The sequence below is a fragment of the Lepisma saccharinum genome, chromosome 10 (genome assembly GCF_977018435.1).
Source record: "Lepisma saccharinum chromosome 10, izLepSacc3.1, whole genome shotgun sequence".
Classification (NCBI taxonomy): domain Eukaryota; kingdom Metazoa; phylum Arthropoda; class Insecta; order Zygentoma; family Lepismatidae; genus Lepisma; species Lepisma saccharinum.
In genome coordinates, this window is record NC_139238.1 from 13,359,919 (window position 1) to 13,381,796 (window position 21,878).

Below are 21,878 nucleotides of genomic sequence, written 5' to 3' on the forward strand. Positions count from 1 at the left end.
TAATATGAATGATCCGTTTGGTAGTGATTTACATGTGCAGTAAGAAACTTATTTTATTAAATTACTGTTACAGTATGAATCATCCACTTGATTGTGAGTGATTCATATATGTAGTATGAATCCTGCATTACGTATTAACTGATAGATTATGTAGTGTAGATAATGTGTTATTTATTAACCTATCGTGAGCAGGATTCATTCCCGAAGTCACTGATCTTGAGAAAGACCAGACTCCTATACACCCCCACCCCCAATGGTAAAGGTGGGTATTTTATTTTGAACATTTAGCAAACTCGTTCGATATGAAAGGAAAGGTGTTATAGGATGAGTGAATTCAGGAATGTAGTTATATTACTTAAGATAACATAACTGGAAAGGTGAACAGTAGCACGTTACATTGGCGACTCCTGCCGACCTCACAGTGCGCTACGACGACAGGGGTCCCGGGTTCGAATCTCGACCTGGTGATGGGTGTTCCTTGTGAGTGCACCTTCGTCAAAGTCATCATATCACATATCATCGTCGTGATTAGCCAAAAGTGGCAGAAAATCGGCGCTAAATAACAAAAATCGAAATCATTGTCGACATCTAGATGATGAATGCTTAATAATAATTTATGTCGAAAATCTTCTCGTTAATATTTTCTGGTTTCTAATGTTTTGTATTGGATAAATGTTCACAACAGGCTCCGAGACCTCGATACTATTGGTTGATCTATACTTCCAGATATTACTGGTTGGAGGAAAACCTTAAGATCCGCGCCGTGAACGCTGAATTCCAATATGGCTACGAGTACTTGGGGAATACGGGACGCCTTGTCATCACTCCACTCACAGACCGCTGCTACCTCACCCTCACTGGAGCTCTGCATCTGAAATTCGGAGGAGCTCCTGCTGGACCAGCGGGAACAGGGAAGACGGAAACTACAAAGGTAAGTTGATCGTTGCTCTTAACCCTTTCAGGTACACAAGTAAACTGTAATTGATATTTATGATATGTATTACTTTTTGTATACCTTTTGGAGTAATTTGGACAATTAAACTAAAATTTTTCACAAAAATGTATATTAAATATGAAATAATTGTTTGGACATATTTGTCCCTATGTACGTTAAAGGTAACAAATAACAAAATATATGCGAAATTAAGCAACACCTTGATACAAAATTATTTTTCACTTCAGAATGCACTATTATATATCAAATTATTAGGAAACTCATGAACATTGTATATTTAAGCATGAAATTCTTGGAAACAGTTGCGATCTCACACAACATACATATACATTACATATTGAGCACATGTTATTCGTACGATTTTCTAGTTTCTTTTAGCACAATTCACACAGCGTTTCCATTTTTGTACTTTTGTCATGTAATGCTCTGGAGGTTTAGGAGGATATTGACTCTCAAGCCTCTTTTTGGTACTTACTGTCATTGGCACTGATCTCTTTCTGTTCGAATACTGTCCAATCAACTCTCGAGCAATGCTTTGGCGAAACTCCAGTGAAGTCATTGACTTCCCTGATTCTGTGCACACACTTTTGAAAATATCAATCAAAAAATGACCTGAGGTAGTACTTAATTTTTACCTTACGGTCAACTTCATAAGTAACTTTTTTCTGATCCATAAGGTAGACACCTCCCATACACTCATTGTACTTTCTGACCATCAAAGGGCAAGGAACATTTATTTTCTCAGATTACCTTGAATGCTTATTTTTACATTTATTATTGGGATTAGTGATATGAAATTAGATAAAAGATACACTGGCCTATTCTCCATCCACTTGATGCAAGACATACCATTAGTGTTCACTGCATAAATATCCCCTCTCTTCATTTCTTTGTCCGTTGGGAAGTTTTTTGGCATGTCTATTCTGTTTGTGCATACAGTACCACAAGCTTTTATGTTCTCTTCTGCTATAATGTACTGTAGAACAGGCGAATTAAAAAAGTTGTCCATATAAATTTCACAATCAAGACCACAAATGGATTTTGTTAACTGCAGTATCACAAAACCCACTTCTGCATGACTTGCCCCTTTCTTCCCTGTGTATAGGTCAAATTCATACAGGTATCCAGTGTCTAATTCACACCTGCACCTCATTTTGAAACCCCACTTTATAGGTTTGTTCTTTATATACTGTTTCATAATGTTACGTCCTTTGAATTTGACCATGTGTTCGTCTATTGCCTGGGTTTTAGATGGACTCAAAGCGGCTTGGAAGCTCTTATTTAGATGGTCCGTTACTGGTCTCACTTTGTAGGCCCGGTCATACATTGAACTATTTCTGTTAGGTTGAGCCTCATTATTTGAGAAGTGCAAATACTTCCTAATTTCTTCAAAACGATGTAAAGGCATTACTTGTGAAACGTAAGGAACACTTAGATCAGGTTCCGTTGACCAATAACTTCTAATAGTAGGTAGAACATGGTAACTCATTATTACATTCATACCTAAGAAGGCTTTCATTTTTGCACTGTTTATATAAAAAAACACCCCATTTTGCTGAGCATATCGGCAAGTTTCCGCGACTATCAATTTGATTAGCTCATTGAAATTCATAACGGAATTGAAAATTTCAATTGGTTTTGGGACACAACCACTTTCTTCTACATTGAAAACAAGAACTTTCCCATTATCAAAATTTTCATTAATACTAAATTTCCTTGTCTTGTAACTTCTATTCCACTTAAAATCTTAAAATCTGGAACACTGAAAGCACTATGTGACTCAGGGTTTTGAACAGCTCCATGAGGACTTTCAGAATTAGGGTCCATAAAATTCAGCTTGATGTTCGAAACTGTAAATCCCTCTCTTGAACAAGTAACTGCAGGTTCAGGATCGTCTATGATGACATTAGTTTCTTCTGCAACAATGTCTTCTATTAAAAATAATTGATCCTCTTCATCTAGAAGGAGATTATCTTCATTGTCACAGTCTTCAGCTTGTAAAACTTGCACGATTTCTTCACCAGAAACAAGAAATTCAGAAATGTAGGTCCTGTAACGATTAGCCTTCCTGTGCAAAAAGTGGACTTAAAATCAAAACTTATAAACAAAAAAAATTTCATTCTGGATCCGGTAATTCAAAATCGTTCTTCTCTCTACAAAGATTTTAGATCTGTTCTGAAGGATTAAATTTCAAAAACGGTGGATTATGCCATTTGTGTTGAACTCCATATTGAGTCTACATTACCATTCCAGTTATTCAATTTCTTCTAGTGTTCTTTTGAACGAAGCCTCCCATTATTATATCTGCAACATTGATCAAACTAAGAATAAATGTCTGATGATTGGAACGTGTTTTCTCCCGAAACGCTACATCATAAGTTCTGTTACATGCTTGTAGCAACCGTAAACTACAAGAGAGATAAGTCTTGATATCTGCAGAGCACGTGTTTCATATTTTTCAATTTCGTTTCAGCACATTTTTTTTTTACTCTTTACCCGCCGTGGTAACCCAATTTAGTCGCACTCGCTCGACTCGTGACCAAGTTTTAATCAGATTCAGACACCGTAAAAGCCCTCGTATCTTTACAGCGACTCTAGTAACGATTAGATGTATGTAAAGGTCTTGATTTGCAGAATTTGACCCAAACTGTATCAGTAATTTACTTAGTGTCTGATGGAAATGGCTTCCTCTTTATGTTGACGTAAAAGGGTGAACTCTGGAAGTCTAGCATCGGGAGAAATAAATAAAACTACCTGAGAGAAACTCAAGTAATAGATATAACAAGGACGTCGGTATAATTAGGCCAACCTAGGGTGCAATTAACGGAGGAGGAGATCCTGCGATTTACACCCACTAGACCCCTTAATATCTCTCTCAACAAGTGTGAAATTTCATCCCTGCCTTGGATAACAGTGTTGAATCCAGCGAATTTCCTCCGGCGAGGATATCAAACTTCGCAGGGGGAATGTCATAGGCACAAATATATAATACTAATAAAAACAATACTAATATCATCTCTGATATGTAATTAAATTAAGTGTAAATTTTGATAAGACTGCACAAGCACGTCACCACCATCATCAAAATAGCAGAAAGAAGTTGAAATTCGTTGCAACAATTGAAACTTACGTTACACCATATCTGTCGCTCTGTGTCCATTGTTGAGTTTTAATGTCAGACAATAATGTATTTTCGTTCATTATTTTGACTGTTAATTAAGAAGATGATTGACTCAATGCTTATTATTATGGAAAGGATTTTAAGGTGCAAAACTATGGTCGGGAAAGGGAAAAAAGTTCTACAAATGTTTGAAAAATGTGCAAAAAAAATGTGCTGATAAAAGAAAATGCCTTTATTCAATGCTCTCTTTTTCTGTGCCCTATGTATATAATGCGCGCGGACCGCACAGAGAACTGTGGTTGCGCGCGGACCGCGTAGAGAACTATGTTTCTGACGAATTGGTTTTGTTGAAGTTTATGTTTTCTCTCGCGGGTTTTGCTACATTATCTAGGAAAATATTGGAGCTGCAATGATTATATTAAACCATTTTATAGCTCTCGTTGTGTTCTACAAAATGAGACTATAGAATTTTATGTAGCTGCTCAAGAAGAGTGAAAATAATTCATTTTTCTATCCATTTTTTTTAATAAAACATGAAAGAAAAGGAAGGAAAAAGGTGCTGAAGCATCAAAGAGGGCGCAATAAGGGGATAAATATGCTAATCTCACGAAAAGGTGCAAAAAGGTGCAACAAAGTGTGTTCATTTTACTTTATTTCATGTTCTAGAATACATATCTCAAACGATCGGTATGAAGAGAACTATATTTATGGAAAGGTGCTGTAACTTATAATCCGTTCCCTACATATTATTACGGAAAAGCCAGCAAAAGTACGTTCTACGTTAGTAGTAGTATTTAGAGAGTTCACCATCCTCATTTGGGGCTCGAATCATCATGTGGGGCTCAGTGTTGCCAACTCACCCCACGAAAATTTCACCAACTGATATTTTGAAGCTTTTTGGGGGGAGTTGGCAACCTCACACAAGCAGTGTTACCAACTCGGCGTAGCTTTTTGGGTGTTAACCCCAGTGTTTCTAATTCGGCGTAGCCTTTCACGGTGTATAATTTTTTAGTTTTTTTGAGGGGGTTTTGCCAACCCATCCGAAGATTCCACTATATCTTTCACTGGCTAAGCTAACCTACAAATAGTGGCAGTACTGACGAGGCTCGAATTATTATTTGAGGCTCGAATTATTATTTGACGCTCGAATTATTATTTGAGGCTCGAAACGAATCGCTAAATATAAAATAAAATAACAATGCCTATGAACCTGTTTGGCTTCAGGAAGCAGGCTATGGAGGCATTCGCCCAAAGTGCACCGTCGCCACCTGCGAGCTTGGACCTGTTGCCCTCCCTATTGTCTAAACTCAACGGTTTGTTGATTATACACTTGAATAGCATCCTGACCCAGTACGACGAGGATGTGGGCAAGACTTTCTACATATTCAACAACAACTTGAATTATTACCAGTTCCCCATCTCCGGCAAACTGCAGTTTGACATGAATCCCGAGAATAAAGGAGAGTTGCCAACATTTTACTCGAAAAGTCACCAAGATTTTTGTTTTTGTCTAACCTAACCTAAAGCGAGGAGCTGGCAATTCTGCTTGAGGCCTTACAGTGCATAAAGCAATTTGCCAACCTACTGGTATTTTTGCCATAGTTTTTTACAAAAAAAAAAAAGAGAGAGGGAAGAGTTAAACAACCGGCAGTATTGCCAACACCTATCTATAGCTTTTTTACTTGGCAAGGGTTTAGCCAATTTAGCAAGGAGTGCCGGCAACAAATATATACTGCCGTAAAAGAGAAAGAGATGGATGGATAGCAACACAGTATGTGTGTGCGTGTGTGCGTATAATATGTAGTATTATTAACTAGAGTGTGTTGGCAACCCATCTGCAACTAAAAAAGATAGAGATACCTATTGCTGTAAGATAAAGAGAGAGACTAAGCTGGCAACAGTGGTGAGCGAATACGTATTATTTCCAAGTCCCGGGCAACACTGGCAACATCAATTGCGGTTCAGTGTTGCCAACTCACCTCAAGAATATTTCACCATATGATATTTTACAGGCGAAGCTAATCTACGAATGGGAGTTGGCAATACTGACTAGTGGAGGTAGCCAGGGCTGCGTCCGAATTAGCAACAGATGTTACCTAGAGCGCTGTTCCATCCGGGACTCAGCCAATCTCTGTTGTCCGAATTTGCGGTGGAGTTGGAGGGAAGAGCAGAGAGGCGCGACAGATGCATGCTTGAACTTGCTGTGACGCTGCGCTTGGCAGCCATATTCTAACTTTCTTTTTGTACAGACAATATTTACTGATTAGAGGATGTAAAACTCAGTTATATTTTAATATTTTATCGATAATACTGAATGCAGAAAAATTGTAAATGATGAAATAGTGTGTTATATTTTTAATATGAGTAGTAAATAGGTGGAAATTATTGTCATGTTTGTTTGCGCCCCAGAGCGCGGTGGGTGAAGTTCGGGCTGATACCTGGCGGGAAAAGTGACAGCCGTACTACAAGGGGACATGCAGATTCGGACGACTTGGACGTGACTTCGACGGCATGCGAGAGCAACGGGAGAGAACGGGATGGAGTGCTTGCCAATCCGGACACGGCTTTTTCTCTCGGGAACGATGTGCCACACACACACGCGCGCGCCTATTTATCTATCATGGGTAGATCATGTTCTGCGCATTTATTTGTTGCGCTGACACAGCGTGATGAGTAAATGCTTTTTTTTTTATTTTTGAAGTATGAATGCATTTTATTGTAATCTTCCAAGTCTCGGGGACACCAATGTTTGTATATTGCGATTTTTGTAAACCTCTCTCGGGAACAATGTGCCACACACACACACACACACACACACACACACCAACATTGCTGTAAGATGAGGAGGGAGAGAGACCTATAGCTGGCAACAGTGGTGAGCGAATACGTATTATTTCCAAGTCCCGGGCGCCAATGTATATCGGGATTTTTGTAAACCTCTCTCGCGGGAACGATGTGCCACACATGTGTGCGCGTGCTTCTTATTATTTTTGTATTGTGATGCAAACAAACAAATAATAATTTTTTTTATTTTTTAGGATTTCTGGCCTCTATAACCTCGCCAGGGTGCGTGGGTGCTCAACACCAGTTCTAACGGTCATAGCTATCAAAAGCCTAATGCCTCTGTAGAGTTTTGTGAGTTATTATTTTTTTTTAATTTGCGCATCGAACTAACTTATATTGGATTTTGATCGTAGTGTGCAGTGTTAATTTGATCAGAGGTGCCTTATTGGCTGGATTGTTGTTATTCTGCAGCACTGTTGAGGTGAAATCCAAATTGTACATGTGCTTGTCGAAATGTTTTTGTATGCGTGGAAGTGTGTGCTTGGACCAGTAGGGAAATTTATTTTTCGCACCGAGGTCTGTCGCGAAAGTCTTCGTGCTTGAATTATGCGAGAGAGTTGTTGTCGAAGATTCGTCCAATAGGAGTTGGCAACACTGACTAGTTGCTTCACAATTTTTTTGTTTTTTAAATATATGATATTTCACAGGTGAGGCTAACCTACAAGTTACAAGTTGACGGCGTAATCTTCTATAAGATGATAAGTATGCAATAAGATGAAGAAGATGCTAACTGGCAATAGCGGTGTTAATGTTTCTAGCTTTCTACCCCCTCTCACCGGGCTTTCTCCCTCTTATGGTGCAGTGGTATTTAAGGATTCGATACTTGCACAAGTGGTTTTTGAAACTGTAGGTCCACCCCTGATTAGTCTTACTTACAGGGGACTCTTGTAAACACTACGAGGACGAAAAAAAGCATATTTTTGTTTTTCTACATGTATGTATGTATGTAATGCGATTTGTGTGGGGGTCAAAATTTTGAATTTACGGCTTAATTAATCTGCATGAATGCTTAATGTTTGATTTTTCTTATTTCTAGTTTGATATGAGATATACACAATTTTATTTTTTGAAGTACAGTTAATATTACCTAGTTTGGGTTAAGCTGTAACATACAACTAGCGATCGACACGACCACCTGACACACAGTCAGAGAGAGTGTGAGTAAATTCAAAGTGTGATTTATTGTGAACTAAACTAACCTCACTTACCTACCTACATATAGTCTTACAGGTAACTCAAAAAGCAGAAAGTAGTACATAGCATGACAAGTCGATCTATCGTAAACTAAACTAACCTCACTCGCCTATTCACATATAGCCTTACAGGTGACTCAAAGGCAGAAAGGCAGCTATATCACTTGTAAGGGTCAACACACAAGATTTATTGCAAACTAAATTAACCTACGACATAAGCCATGGACACATCTTCCAGATAGGGTATAAGCAACTCACCTTTTGCAATTGTATAACGGGGAAAATTAACCTACAGCTGGCAACACTGTTTGAGTTGCTTTCGACGAGCCAAACTCAAATAGGCTAAAGCTAATCTTCTACAGCTAGAAGCTTGAAACATATACCCTCGCAGAGTATGACAACTTACCTTATGTAAAAATATTACCTAGTATGGTTAAGCTGTGACATACAACTAACGATCAACACGACCACCTGACACACATACGGAGAGAGTGAGACAGCTTATATGCAATATATTCCTACACATGTACTGGGTTTAAAAGGTAATTTGCAACAACTATTTCACTCACTCCCTATCAAAATCTTCTAACCACATGTTTTTGACACTTGCCGCCAGAACATGGTGGTTTTAGACTGTAAATTCAACCCGATTATTCTATTTGTGCATGATGCCTGCATTTGGAATATTTTATTCTTGGCATACGGTATTTTGCGTGCTCCAGTAACCTTGCGCTCGATTCACGGAAGCTATGACGTGTATTTCCTGTTTTGCGAACATGCGAGAATTTTTCACAATAGATAATATATTGCAAGAGCGAGTTGTTTGTGTATATAAATCTAGTTTTGGAAATAGACATGAATATAATGTCAAAAATTATTGCATAACTTAAAAATATTGATATTTATTGCACTAGCAAAGGTAAATGTGGAATGCCCCGGCCCCTCAGCTGTTAGGTTAAACACCATAAAAATTTTATTACTGATAGCAAGCATTCTCATATCGACAAAACAGATCTAGTAATGAGCTGTCTTGCAAGTCTCCTGAGTGAAGAAATATGATGCCACTATAAACTGTAAACAAGATATGCAGTCCCTCGCATGAGATGTACGAGGCTTATGAACCTCGACCTATAGAGTTGTACAATGGATGTTTTTTTTTTTTAAGCATAGCGGTGTGTTTTCGTTTATTTCAATGTCATCGAGCGGGCATGTAAAGAAGGGGAGAGAAAAAAAAAGGAGGAGGGGTTATAACGGATAATTCATATTTTGATTTCAATATTTTTGCTAGTCATGATTCACCTGCTATCTAGAAGGACACTGGACGAAGGCTAAAAGCGAGTGAAGGAGAGAAATGTTATTTTTTTTATCTTTTTGATTGTGTGTGATGAAATAGTTTTAGATAATAATAGTAGGCTAATAGAATTGTAGAAAACGGCTGTATCGTGATGCGAGGCTGAAAGCAATTTCGAAAGCAGTCTCGGGCATCTTCGCGTTCAGCCAACAAGGAAAATGCACATGGAGGGCGCAACGGTATTGTCCATGGATGGTTTTTCTGAATAAACATACATATCAGTTTTTGCAGTCTCCAGATGGGACCGGAGCTTTTGTTTTGGTTGGACAAGGGGGTTCAGATAAATACATGGACATCAAAATAAAAGAAAAAAAATTTACTCCACTGCTCACATGTATTGAGTCTTCCAATAACACACCTCGCGGGGGCGTACCTACATGTATGCAAAATATAGTTAATGTCTTATTTCTCGAACCTGTGGTCTGTAGATTTGCTTTTGTTGGCAACAGAAACAGAAAAAATGGCACCATGTTATTGAATACTGATATGGGTGTACTGTAATCATAACAATTTTTCTAGTTAAAAATCTATGTCGAAAAGCAATGTTGGGTGACTTGTCTCTGTTGGGTCTTATTAACAACTTCACAGCTGTACCTGCACAACTCATCGACTACAAGGCAACAATGTTAGGAAATGTGTGCGTGGCTCCGAGAATACAATTTTAAATCACTAATGTGGCATGAACCCCCTCCACTTGTGTGTATTTGAATATGCGAAAATTAGACATTTTGAATAATCGATGAGAACAATCACAAAATCAGGTTGCACCTGTATGACGTGTTCAAACTTCAGACGATTTTTGTTAATCTACAAAAGCCAAGTGTGAACGGAGATTACTACGAAAATTGGGGAAAAGAAAAGAAGCCAGGCTATTTTGGCTAATGGCAACGATGAGGATGAATAATGGTTGTTTTGATAAAATTGACGAAGTCAATATGCCTAGCCTAAAATAAAATTCAACAATTAATGTTAAATATTTGCCACTCTGAAATGGCGACGGCTATCATCATAATATCACTTGTTTCTAACCTGTTCATATTGGCCCTCTCTCTACCCCTCCATAAATTCGATTCGAAAGGCACAATCATTCCAGTTCTTGAATAAGGCTCGCATATGCCCTCAGAAAAAAACAAGAGAAGAAATAAATAAATCAAGTCATGTATATTCTTCATCCCCCCAATTTTCTTCCACAACACCGCACGAAGCCTCGAGTTTCGGATATTGTTGTTGTGCGACAGGATAGGATAGATGAACCGTATGTTTACCGAGGACCAGACGTAATACGCGAATCGAAACCAAATGCTCCTATTATCCAGCGATGAACTTCAATCTCACAATAACATTGAAACGTGTCCGGTGTGCGATCAAAGGTTTTACCGACGAGAACCGGAAAGTAATTTCATCATAATTATTTCACCGGAAACTACATCGGTGGAATCTGTAACATAATGTATTTATGTATGTGTTTGACAATCATATATCACTTACTAGAACAATTTTCACATTGTTTTCACTATGTAAGATGATATTTTATTTATATTTACGATAAAATAGAGGTTTGGGTGTAATAACAGTTTTTATTAATTAATTTAGAGATGTATTTTTTATTTGTTGAGTTAATGATTAGGTTAATTTGTTATTTTCTCGCGAAAAAAAAAAAGAGGGGACCACAGCTGAAAGAAAATACACAACTTGTATTATTGAGGTCAAGAGTTTGTTTTAACATCACTTTTTGCACACATAGGCTAATCACGACTCGGGATATGTTTAAAATGGAATCTGAAACATTGATTATGCGACCTGACTGGAACTCGGAATAGGACACACTGATTACAAAACGTCGATATATTACCACTTGGTAAGAAATTGAAGTGTTTCAATTCACACACACACTCACAATTTAAAACAACTAAACTGATCGCAGGCCCAACTGGTGGCTGGCATACACAACTATCCATCCACCAGTTGTCTTCTGGGGCGTGTGTCTCGATGAGTGTCAACAACCTCCATTGTGAAGTAAAATCTGTAGGGGTAACATCACTCTCCAATTACAATGTTGGCAAACTTTCCAACTTCATCGTGAACGACGACAAAGGTATCGGCTACCTGATAAAAATTATCAACACGCTGCCTCCGAGATTCTGGAACGTTGCCGAAGGAAAGGGACTCGTGAACGACATCATCAACAAGTTATTTTTCGAGATGCATTTACCTGGCTACCAATACTGCGAACCGGGTACCAAACTCGAGAAAAGATTGGAGAGAGGAGACAAGGGTGTGAATCCGTTGGACGCGGCATGCAAAGATTACGATATTGCTTACAATATGCACACGAATTTGGATGCACGTCACGAAGCAGACAAGAAATTGGAGCATGTCGCTTTCAGGAGGGTCATGAGCAGAGACGTTTTTTTTTTTTTTTGGGAGAAAAAGTTGTAGCATTGGGCATCACTATCGCCATGAACACGAAACAAAAATTTGGATGGGGAATCCTACCTAGAGTTATTTTTAACTGGTAATGAGGTGATCTTGGTCAGCACGACGAACCCTCAGCTGTTATAGAAGATATCTGAAACCAGCTTACACTAGTTACTTATAGCTCCCCCAATTTTCTCACGATGGTGGGTTGCTACCGGCCCTATACGTAGGCCGGATAAATTCCGACCAGAGCCGGATTCGAACCTATGCCGTCTCGCAGCGAACAATCTCAAGACGAGTGAACGCCGTAACTCGCTCAGCTACGGAGGAGGACTCTCTCTCTCTCTACTCTTTCTCTAATTTTCATCATTATTGTTAAAATTAATCCAAGAGAAAATATATATTTTGTGTTGACATGGGAAATATGCAATAAAAAAATGCATGATCAATAGTTAAGGTCAAAATCTGAATAAACAGTGAGGGTGATACACGCAAGCTTCCAGGCATGTGATTTGCACAGAATTAAATATAAAATGAGAGATGGAAGGTTTTTGTTACTATTAGAATTTAAGGACGGAAAATATGTACAGCGAATGAATACTACGTTTGACTAATCGTGAAGATGAGTATTACAGTACGTTTTTATCGTTCTTATATAAACGTTGAAACGTTTAAGAACGTATAAGAACGTTTCAACGTTTATATAAGAACGATAAAAACGTACTGTAATACTCATCTTCACGATTAGTCAAACGTAGTATTCATTCGCTGTACATATTTTCCGTCCTTAAATTCTAATAGTAACAAAAACCTTCCATCTCTCATTTTATATTTAATTCTGTGCAAATCACATGCCTGGAAGCTTGCGTGTATCACCCTCACTGTTTATTCAGATTTTGACCTTAACTATTGATCATGCATTTTTTTATTGCATATTTCCCATGTCAACACAAAATATATATTTTCTCTTGGATTAATTTTAACAATAATGATGAAAATTAGAGAAAGAGTAGAGAGAGAGAGAGTCCTCCTCCGTAGCTGAGCGAGTTACGGCGTTCACTCGTCTTGAGATTGTTCGCTCCGAGACGGCATAGGTTCGAATCCGGCTCTGGTCGGAATTTATCCGGCCTACGTATAGGGCCGGTAGCAACCCACCATCGTGAGAAAATTGGGGGAGCTATAAGTAACTAGTGTAAGCTGGTTTCAGATATCTTCTATAACAGCTGAGGGTTCGTCGTGCTGACCAAGATCACCTCATTACCAGTTAAAAATAACTCTAGGTAGGATTCCCCATCCAAATTTTTGTTTCGTGTTCATGGCGATAGTGATGCCCAATGCTACAACTTTTTCTCCCAAAAAAAAAAAAAACGTCTCTGCTCATGACCCTCCTGAAAGCGACATGCTCCAATTTCTTGTCTGCTTCGTGACGTGCATCCAAATTCGTGTGCATATTGTAAGCAATATCGTAATCTTTGCATGCCGCGTCCAACGGATTCACACCCTTGTCTCCTCTCTCCAATCTTTTCTCGAGTTTGGTACCCGGTTCGCAGTATTGGTAGCCAGGTAAATGCATCTCGAAAAATAACTTGTTGATGATGTCGTTCACGAGTCCCTTTCCTTCGGCAACGTTCCAGAATCTCGGAGGCAGCGTGTTGATAATTTTTATCAGGTAGCCGATACCTTTGTCGTCGTTCACGATGAAGTTGGAAAGTTTGCCAACATTGTAATTGGAGAGTGATGTTACCCCTACAGATTTTACTTCACAATGGAGGTTGTTGACACTCATCGAGACACACGCCCCAGAAGACAACTGGTGGATGGATAGTTGTGTATGCCAGCCACCAGTTGGGCCTGCGATCAGTTTAGTTGTTTTAAATTGTGAGTGTGTGTGTGAATTGAAACACTTCAATTTCTTACCAAGTGGTAATATATCGACGTTTTGTAATCAGTGTGTCCTATTCCGAGTTCCAGTCAGGTCGCATAATCAATGTTTCAGATTCCATTTTAAACATATCCCGAGTCGTGATTAGCCTATGTGTGCAAAAAGTGATGTTAAAACAAACTCTTGACCTCAATAATACAAGTTGTGTATTTTCTTTCAGCTGTGGTCCCCTCTTTTTTTTTTCGCGAGAAAATAACAAATTAACCTAATCATTAACTCAACAAATAAAAAATACATCTCTAAATTAATTAATAAAAACTGTTATTACACCCAAACCTCTATTTTATCGTAAATATAAATAAAATATCATCTTACATAGTGAAAACAATGTGAAAATTGTTCTAGTAAGTGATATATGATTGTCAAACACATACATAAATACATTATGTTACAGATTCCACCGATGTAGTTTCCGGTGAAATAATTATGATGAAATTACTTTCCGGTTCTCGTCGGTAAAACCTTTGATCGCACACCGGACACGTTTCAATGTTATTGTGAGATTGAAGTTCATCGCTGGATAATAGGAGCATTTGGTTTCGATTCGCGTATTACGTCTGGTCCTCGGTAAACATACGGTTCATCTATCCTATCCTGTCGCACAACAACAATATCCGAAACTCGAGGCTTCGTGCGGTGTTGTGGAAGAAAATTGGGGGGATGAAGAATATACATGACTTGATTTATTTATTTCTTCTCTTGTTTTTTTCTGAGGGCATATGCGAGTCTTATTCAAGAACTGGAATGATTGTGCCTTTCGAATCGAATTTATGGAGGGGTAGAGAGAGGGCCAATATGAACAGGTTAGAAACAAGTGATATTATGATGATAGCCGTCGCCATTTCAGAGTGGCAAATATTTAACATTAATTGTTGAATTTTATTTTAGGCTAGGCATATTGACTTCGTCAATTTTATCAAAACAACCATTATTCATCCTCATCGTTGCCATTAGCCAAAATAGCCTGGCTTCTTTTCTTTTCCCCAATTTTCGTAGTAATCTCCGTTCACACTTGGCTTTTGTAGATTAACAAAAATCGTCTGAAGTTTGAACACGTCATACAGGTGCAACCTGATTTTGTGATTGTTCTCATCGATTATTCAAAATGTCTAATTTTCGCATATTCAAATACACACAAGTGGAGGGGGTTCATGCCACATTAGTGATTTTAAATTGTATTCTCGGAGCCACGCACACATTTCCTAACATTGTTGCCTTGTAGTCGATGAGTTGTGCAGGTACAGCTGTGAAGTTGTTAATAAGACCCAACACAGACAAGTCACCCAACATTGCTTTTCGACATAGATTTTTAACTAGAAAAATTGTTATGATTACAGTACACCCATATCAGTATTCAATAACATGGTGCCATTTTTTCTGTTTCTGTTGCCAACAAAAGCAAATCTACAGACCACAGGTTCGAGAAATAAGACATTAACTATATTTTGCATACATGTAGGTACGCCCCCGCGAGGTGTGTTATTGGAAGACTCAATACATGTGAGCAGTGGAGTAAATTTTTTTTCTTTTATTTTGATGTCCATGTATTTATCTGAACCCCCTTGTCCAACCAAAACAAAAGCTCCGGTCCCATCTGGAGACTGCAAAAACTGATATGTATGTTTATTCAGAAAAACCATCCATGGACAATACCGTTGCGCCCTCCATGTGCATTTTCCTTGTTGGCTGAACGCGAAGATGCCCGAGACTGCTTTCGAAATTGCTTTCAGCCTCGCATCACGATACAGCCGTTTTCTACAATTCTATTAGCCTACTATTATTATCTAAAACTATTTCATCACACACAATCAAAAAGATAAAAAAAATAACATTTCTCTCCTTCACTCGCTTTTAGCCTTCGTCCAGTGTCCTTCTAGATAGCAGGTGAATCATGACTAGCAAAAATATTGAAATCAAAATATGAATTATCCGTTATAACCCCTCCTCCTTTTTTTTTTCTCTCCCCTTCTTTACATGCCCGCTCGATGACATTGAAATAAACGAAAACACACCGCTATGCTTAAAAAAAAAAAACATCCATTGTACAACTCTATAGGTCGAGGTTCATAAGCCTCGTACAACTCATGCGAGGGACTGCATATCTTGTTTACAGTTTATAGTGGCATCATATTTCTTCACTCAGGAGACTTGCAAGACAGCTCATTACTAGATCTGTTTTGTCGATATGAGAATGCTTGCTATCAGTAATAAAATTTTTATGGTGTTTAACCTAACAGCTGAGGGGCCGGGGCATTCCACATTTACCTTTGCTAGTGCAATAAATATCAATATTTTTAAGTTATGCAATAATTTTTGACATTATATTCATGTCTATTTCCAAAACTAGATTTATATACACAAACAACTCGCTCTTGCAATATATTATCTATTGTGAAAAATTCTCGCATGTTCGCAAAACAGGAAATACACGTCATAGCTTCCGTGAATCGAGCGCAAGGTTACTGGAGCACGCAAAATACCGTATGCCAAGAATAAAATATTCCAAATGCAGGCATCATGCACAAATAGAATAATCGGGTTGAATTTACAGTCTAAAACCACCATGTTCTGGCGGCAAGTGTCAAAAACATGTGGTTAGAAGATTTTGATAGGGAGTGAGTGAAATAGTTGTTGCAAATTACCTTTTAAACCCAGTACATGTGTAGGAATATATTGCGTATAAGCTGTCTCACTCTCTCCGTATGTGTGTCAGGTGGTCGTGTTGATCGTTAGTTGTATGTCACAGCTTAACCATACTAGGTAATATTTTTACATAAGGTAAGTTGGCATACTCTGCGAGGGTATATGTTTCAAGCTTCTAGCTGTAGAAGATTAGCTTTAGCCTATTTGAGTTTGGCTCGTCGAAAGCAACTCAAACAGTGTTGCCAGCTGTAGGTTAATTTTCCCCGTTATACAATTGCAAAAAGTGAGTTGCTTATACCCTATCTGGAAGATGTGTCCATGGCTTATGTCGTAGGTTAATTTAGTTTGCAATAAATCTTGTGTGTTGACCCTTACAAGTGATATAGCTGCCTTTCTGCCTTTGAGTCACCTGTAAGGCTATATGTGAATAGGCGAGTGAGGTTAGTTTAGTTTACGATAGATCGACTTGTCATGCTATGTACTACTTTCTGCTTTTTGAGTTACCTGTAAGACTATATGTAGGTAGGTAAGTGAGGTTAGTTTAGTTCACAATAAATCACACTTTGAATTTACTCACACTCTCTCTGTCTGTGTGTCAGGTGGTCGTGTCGATCGCTAGTTGTATGTTACAGCTTAACCCAAACTAGGTAATATTAACTGTACTTCAAAAAATAAAATTGTGTATATCTCATATCAAACTAGAAATAAGAAAAATCAAACATTAAGCATTCATGCAGATTAATTAAGCCGTAAATTCAAAATTTTGACCCCCACACAAATCGCATTACATACATACATACATGTAGAAAAACAAAAATATGCTTTTTTTCGTCCTCGTAGTGTTTACAAGAGTCCCCTGTAAGTAAGACTAATCAGGGGTGGACCTACAGTTTCAAAAACCACTTGTGCAAGTATCGAATCCTTAAATACCACTGCACCATAAGAGGGAGAAAGCCCGGTGAGAGGGGGTAGAAAGCTAGAAACATTAACACCGCTATTGCCAGTTAGCATCTTCTTCATCTTATTGCATACTTATCATCTTATAGAAGATTACGCCGTCAACTTGTAACTTGTAGGTTAGCCTCACCTGTGAAATATCATATATTTAAAAAACAAAAAAAAATTGTGAAGCAACTAGTCAGTGTTGCCAACTCCTATTGGACGAATCTTCGACAACAACTCTCTCGCATAATTCAAGCACGAAGACTTTCGCGACAGACCTCGGTGCGAAAAATAAATTTCCCTACTGGTCCAAGCACACTCTTCCACGCATACAAAAACATTTCGACAAGCACATGTACAATTTGGATTTCACCTCAACAGTGCTGCAGAATAACAACAATCCAGCCAATAAGGCACCTCTGATCAAATTAACACTGCACACTACGATCAAAATCCAATATAAGTTAGTTCAATGCGCAAATTAAAAAAATAATAACTCACAAAACTCTACAGAGGCATTAGGCTTTTGATAGCTATGACCGTTAGAACTGGTGTTGAGCACCCACGCACCCTGGCGAGGTTATAGAGGCCAGAAATCCTAAAAAATAAAAAAAATTATTATTTGTTTGTTTGCATCACAATACAAAAATATTAAGAAGCACACGCACACATGTGTGGCACATCGTTCCCGCAAGAGAGGTTTACAAAAATCCCGATATACATTGGCGCCCGGGACTTGGAAATAATACGTATTCGCTCACCACTGTTGCCAGCTATAGGTCTCTCTCCCTCCTCATCTTACAGCAATGTTGGTGTGTGTGTGTGTGTGTGTGTGTGTGTGGCACATTGTTCCCGAGAGAGGTTTACAAAAATCGCGATATACAAACATTGGTGTCCCCAAGGCTTGGAAGATTACAATAAAATGCATTCATACTTCAAAAATAAAAAAAAAGCATTTACTCATCACGCTGTGTCAGCGCAACAAATAAATGCGCAGAACATGATCTACCCATGATAGATAAATAGGCGCGCGCGTGTGTGTGTGGCACATCGTTCCCGAGAGAAAAAGCCATGTCCGGATTGGCAAGCACTCCATCCCGTTCTCTCCCGTTGCTCTCGCATGCCATCGATGTCACGTCCAAGTCGTCCGAATCTGCATGTCCCCTTGTAGTACGGCTGTCACTTTTCCCGCCAGGTATCAGCCCGAACTTCACCCACCGCGCTCTGGGGCGCAAACAAACATGACAATAATTTCCACCTATTTACTACTCATATTAAAAATATAACACACTATTTCATCATTTACAATTTTTCTGCATTCAGTATTATCGATAAACTGTTAAAATATAACTGAGTTTTACATCCTCTAATCAGTAAATATTGTCTGTACAAAGAGAAAATTAGAATATGGCTGCCAAGCGCAGCGTCACAGCAAGTTCAAGCATGCATCTGTCGCGCCTCTCTGCTCTTCCCTCCAACTCCACGTCTACCGCAAATTCGGACAACAGAGATTGGCTGAGTCCCGGATGGAACAGCGCTCTAGGTAACATCTGTTGCTAATTCGGACGCAGCCCTGGCTACCTCCACTAGTCAGTATTGCCAACTCCCATTCGTAGGTTAGCTTCGCCTGTAAAATATCATATGGTGAAATATTCTTGAGGTGAGTTGGCAACACTGAACCGCAATTGATGTTGCCAGTGTTGCCCGGGACTTGGAAATAATACGTATTCGCTCACCACTGTTGCCAGCTTAGTCTCTCTCTTTATCTTACAGCAATAGGTATCTCTATCTTTTTTAGTTGCAGATGGGTTGCCAACACACTCTAGTTAATAATACTACATATTATACGCACACACGCACACACATACTGTGTTGCTATCCATCCATCTCTTTCTCTTTTACGGCAGTATATATTTGTTGCCGGCACTCCTTGCTAAATTGGCTAAACCCTTGCCAAGTAAAAAAGCTATAGATAGGTGTTGGCAATACTGCCGGTTGTTTAACTCTTCCCTCTCTCTTTTTTTTTTTTTGTAAAAAACTATGGCAAAAATACCAGTAGGTTGGCAAATTGCTTTATGCACTGTAAGGCCTCAAGCAGAATTGCCAGCTCCTCGCTTTAGGTTAGGTTAGACAAAAACAAAAATCTTGGTGACTTTTCGAGTAAAATGTTGGCAACTCTCCTTTATTCTCGGGATTCATGTCAAACTGCAGTTTGCCGGAGATGGGGAACTGGTAATAATTCAAGTTGTTGTTGAATATGTAGAAAGTCTTGCCCACATCCTCGTCGTACTGGGTCAGGATGCTATTCAAGTGTATAATCAACAAACCGTTGAGTTTAGACAATAGGGAGGGCAACAGGTCCAAGCTCGCAGGTGGCGACGGTGCACTTTGGGCGAATGCCTCCATAGCCTGCTTCCTGAAGCCAAACAGGTTCATAGGCATTGTTATTTTATTTTATATTTAGCGATTCGTTTCGAGCCTCAAATAATAATTCGAGCGTCAAATAATAATTCGAGCCTCAAATAATAATTCGAGCCTCGTCAGTACTGCCACTATTTGTAGGTTAGCTTAGCCAGTGAAAGATATAGTGGAATCTTCGGATGGGTTGGCAAAACCCCCTCAAAAAAACTAAAAAATTATACACCGTGAAAGGCTACGCCGAATTAGAAACACTGGGGTTAACACCCAAAAAGCTACGCCGAGTTGGTAACACTGCTTGTGTGAGGTTGCCAACTCCCCCCAAAAAGCTTCAAAATATCAGTTGGTGAAATTTTCGTGGGGTGAGTTGGCAACACTGAGCCCCACATGATGATTCGAGCCCCAAATGAGGATGGTGAACTCTCTAAATACTACTACTTACGTTAAATGAAAGAAAATGAAAGGAACCCAAAGTGAACATGGTTGCCAAATTTGTTAGCTATTATCCGAATGTTCTACCAGGTTATTGAAGTTTCCGTGGGGGGTCTTTTTCTGTTTCATTAGGGGATATCTCGCCCCGGGCCACCCTCTGAACACATGGCTGTTGGGTGATCCATAATAATACGTTAGCCAAATTTATGACTCTTCTTCTACTCTCTACCTACAGTTGTTGCAAGCATTCACTCCCCCCTCCTCAAGTAACATTTCGTGAGAACACACGGTATATTCACCAAGCATTCGGTAATGTAGAGCCACTATGAAGTTCTCAGTTTCACAAATGTGGCGGCAATTGGGTTACAAAACGGGGATGGGGGCAGTTTGCCAAAACTGGGCGGGGGCCAGGACAGTTTACTTTCCTTTGGTAGATAAGGTTTAGCATGGGGGGGGGGGGGCAAAAGTTGCAAAAGACCCCTAATCGCCGCCACTGGGTGCCACCTTTGAAATTTAATTCATTTGAAAAGATCAGGGAACATTATAAACAAGAAGAGTTTGAATTATCTGATGATACATAGGATTTATAATTAAACTTTGCAAGGATCTTCAATCGAAAACTGGCTCATTGCACAGTCAATATAACATTATTGACAAGACTCAGTATATGAGTGTTTCTTTTTAGATCTTGTTATTTTTCCTATTGTTATAACTGTAAGCATTGCTCAAGCTACAAATAAATGTTTGATGAAGAGAGCTTGCGTTCTTCCGAAATGTTACATTAAAAAAAAAAAAACTTGTTTAAATGCTTGTAGAGTGGAATTACTTTTGGAACATCTCCAGCGAACTACGCCAGTCTGTCTAGCGAGCCTAGTGGGCGTGTAGATCCTGAGTAGGAGGCTTAGCGATAGGTTCTGTGTTGAGATGACGTCAGCGGCTCGCTTCGTCGATTGGCTGCTTCGAGAGTTGTGACTCGTTCCGAAGCTTCAAACGCATAACAGCCAGAGATGTTACGGAAATAATCTCCCTCTAAGAACCGTAAACTAGAAGAGGAATAATTCTACAATGCATACATGAATAAACATTTTTATTTTTATAATACACACATGCCCATTAGATTTTGAAATATAAACTTGTTCATGATATATTAACGTTCCTTGTTTTCAAGATCAATCAAGGCAGTCGTTCAAAATATGCTTGAGTATTATGAAAACCAGTGTAGCAACGGTACGTACACTTCCTTCTAACAACCGATTCAAGGCCATTTTCTTGGCATTAGCAGTCATTTCATACAGTTCATGTTTGCTGGGTAAGAAGCAGTATGGAAGCAATAGACAGAGTTAAAACCGATACCGTTTCTCTGCACAACAGATGCAATTATCGCCTTAAAATTCACTTTATCCACAGACAGGCTAATCGGGACTGGACGTACGGTTTAAAGTGGAATCTGAACAACTATGTGCCTCCGCCGATTATTGCACCTAGTGACCCTCGATTACAAAGCGATGACGTTACCACTACGCCATCTGGGAAACTCTGAGTGTATGGTACTTCAACGTAAATAGAAAGGGAAGACAAATTGAAAGATTTTTCAGTTAAATTTTATTTCCTAGCAGATT

At 38.9% G+C, this 21,878-nt stretch overlaps 1 protein-coding gene across 1 annotated transcript in view; it reads left to right on the forward strand.

Annotated features, from left to right (window-relative positions):
* The window catches only part of LOC145994472 (dynein axonemal heavy chain 1-like), a 1,132,367-nt gene that overhangs the window by 198,261 nt on the left and 912,228 nt on the right, over window positions 1–21,878 (forward strand). Inside the window, exon 23 of the mRNA XM_083130607.1 lies at window positions 727–931. Coding sequence (XP_082986733.1) covers window positions 727–931 — 205 coding nt within the window. The remainder of the gene's footprint in view (window positions 1–726; window positions 932–21,878) is intronic.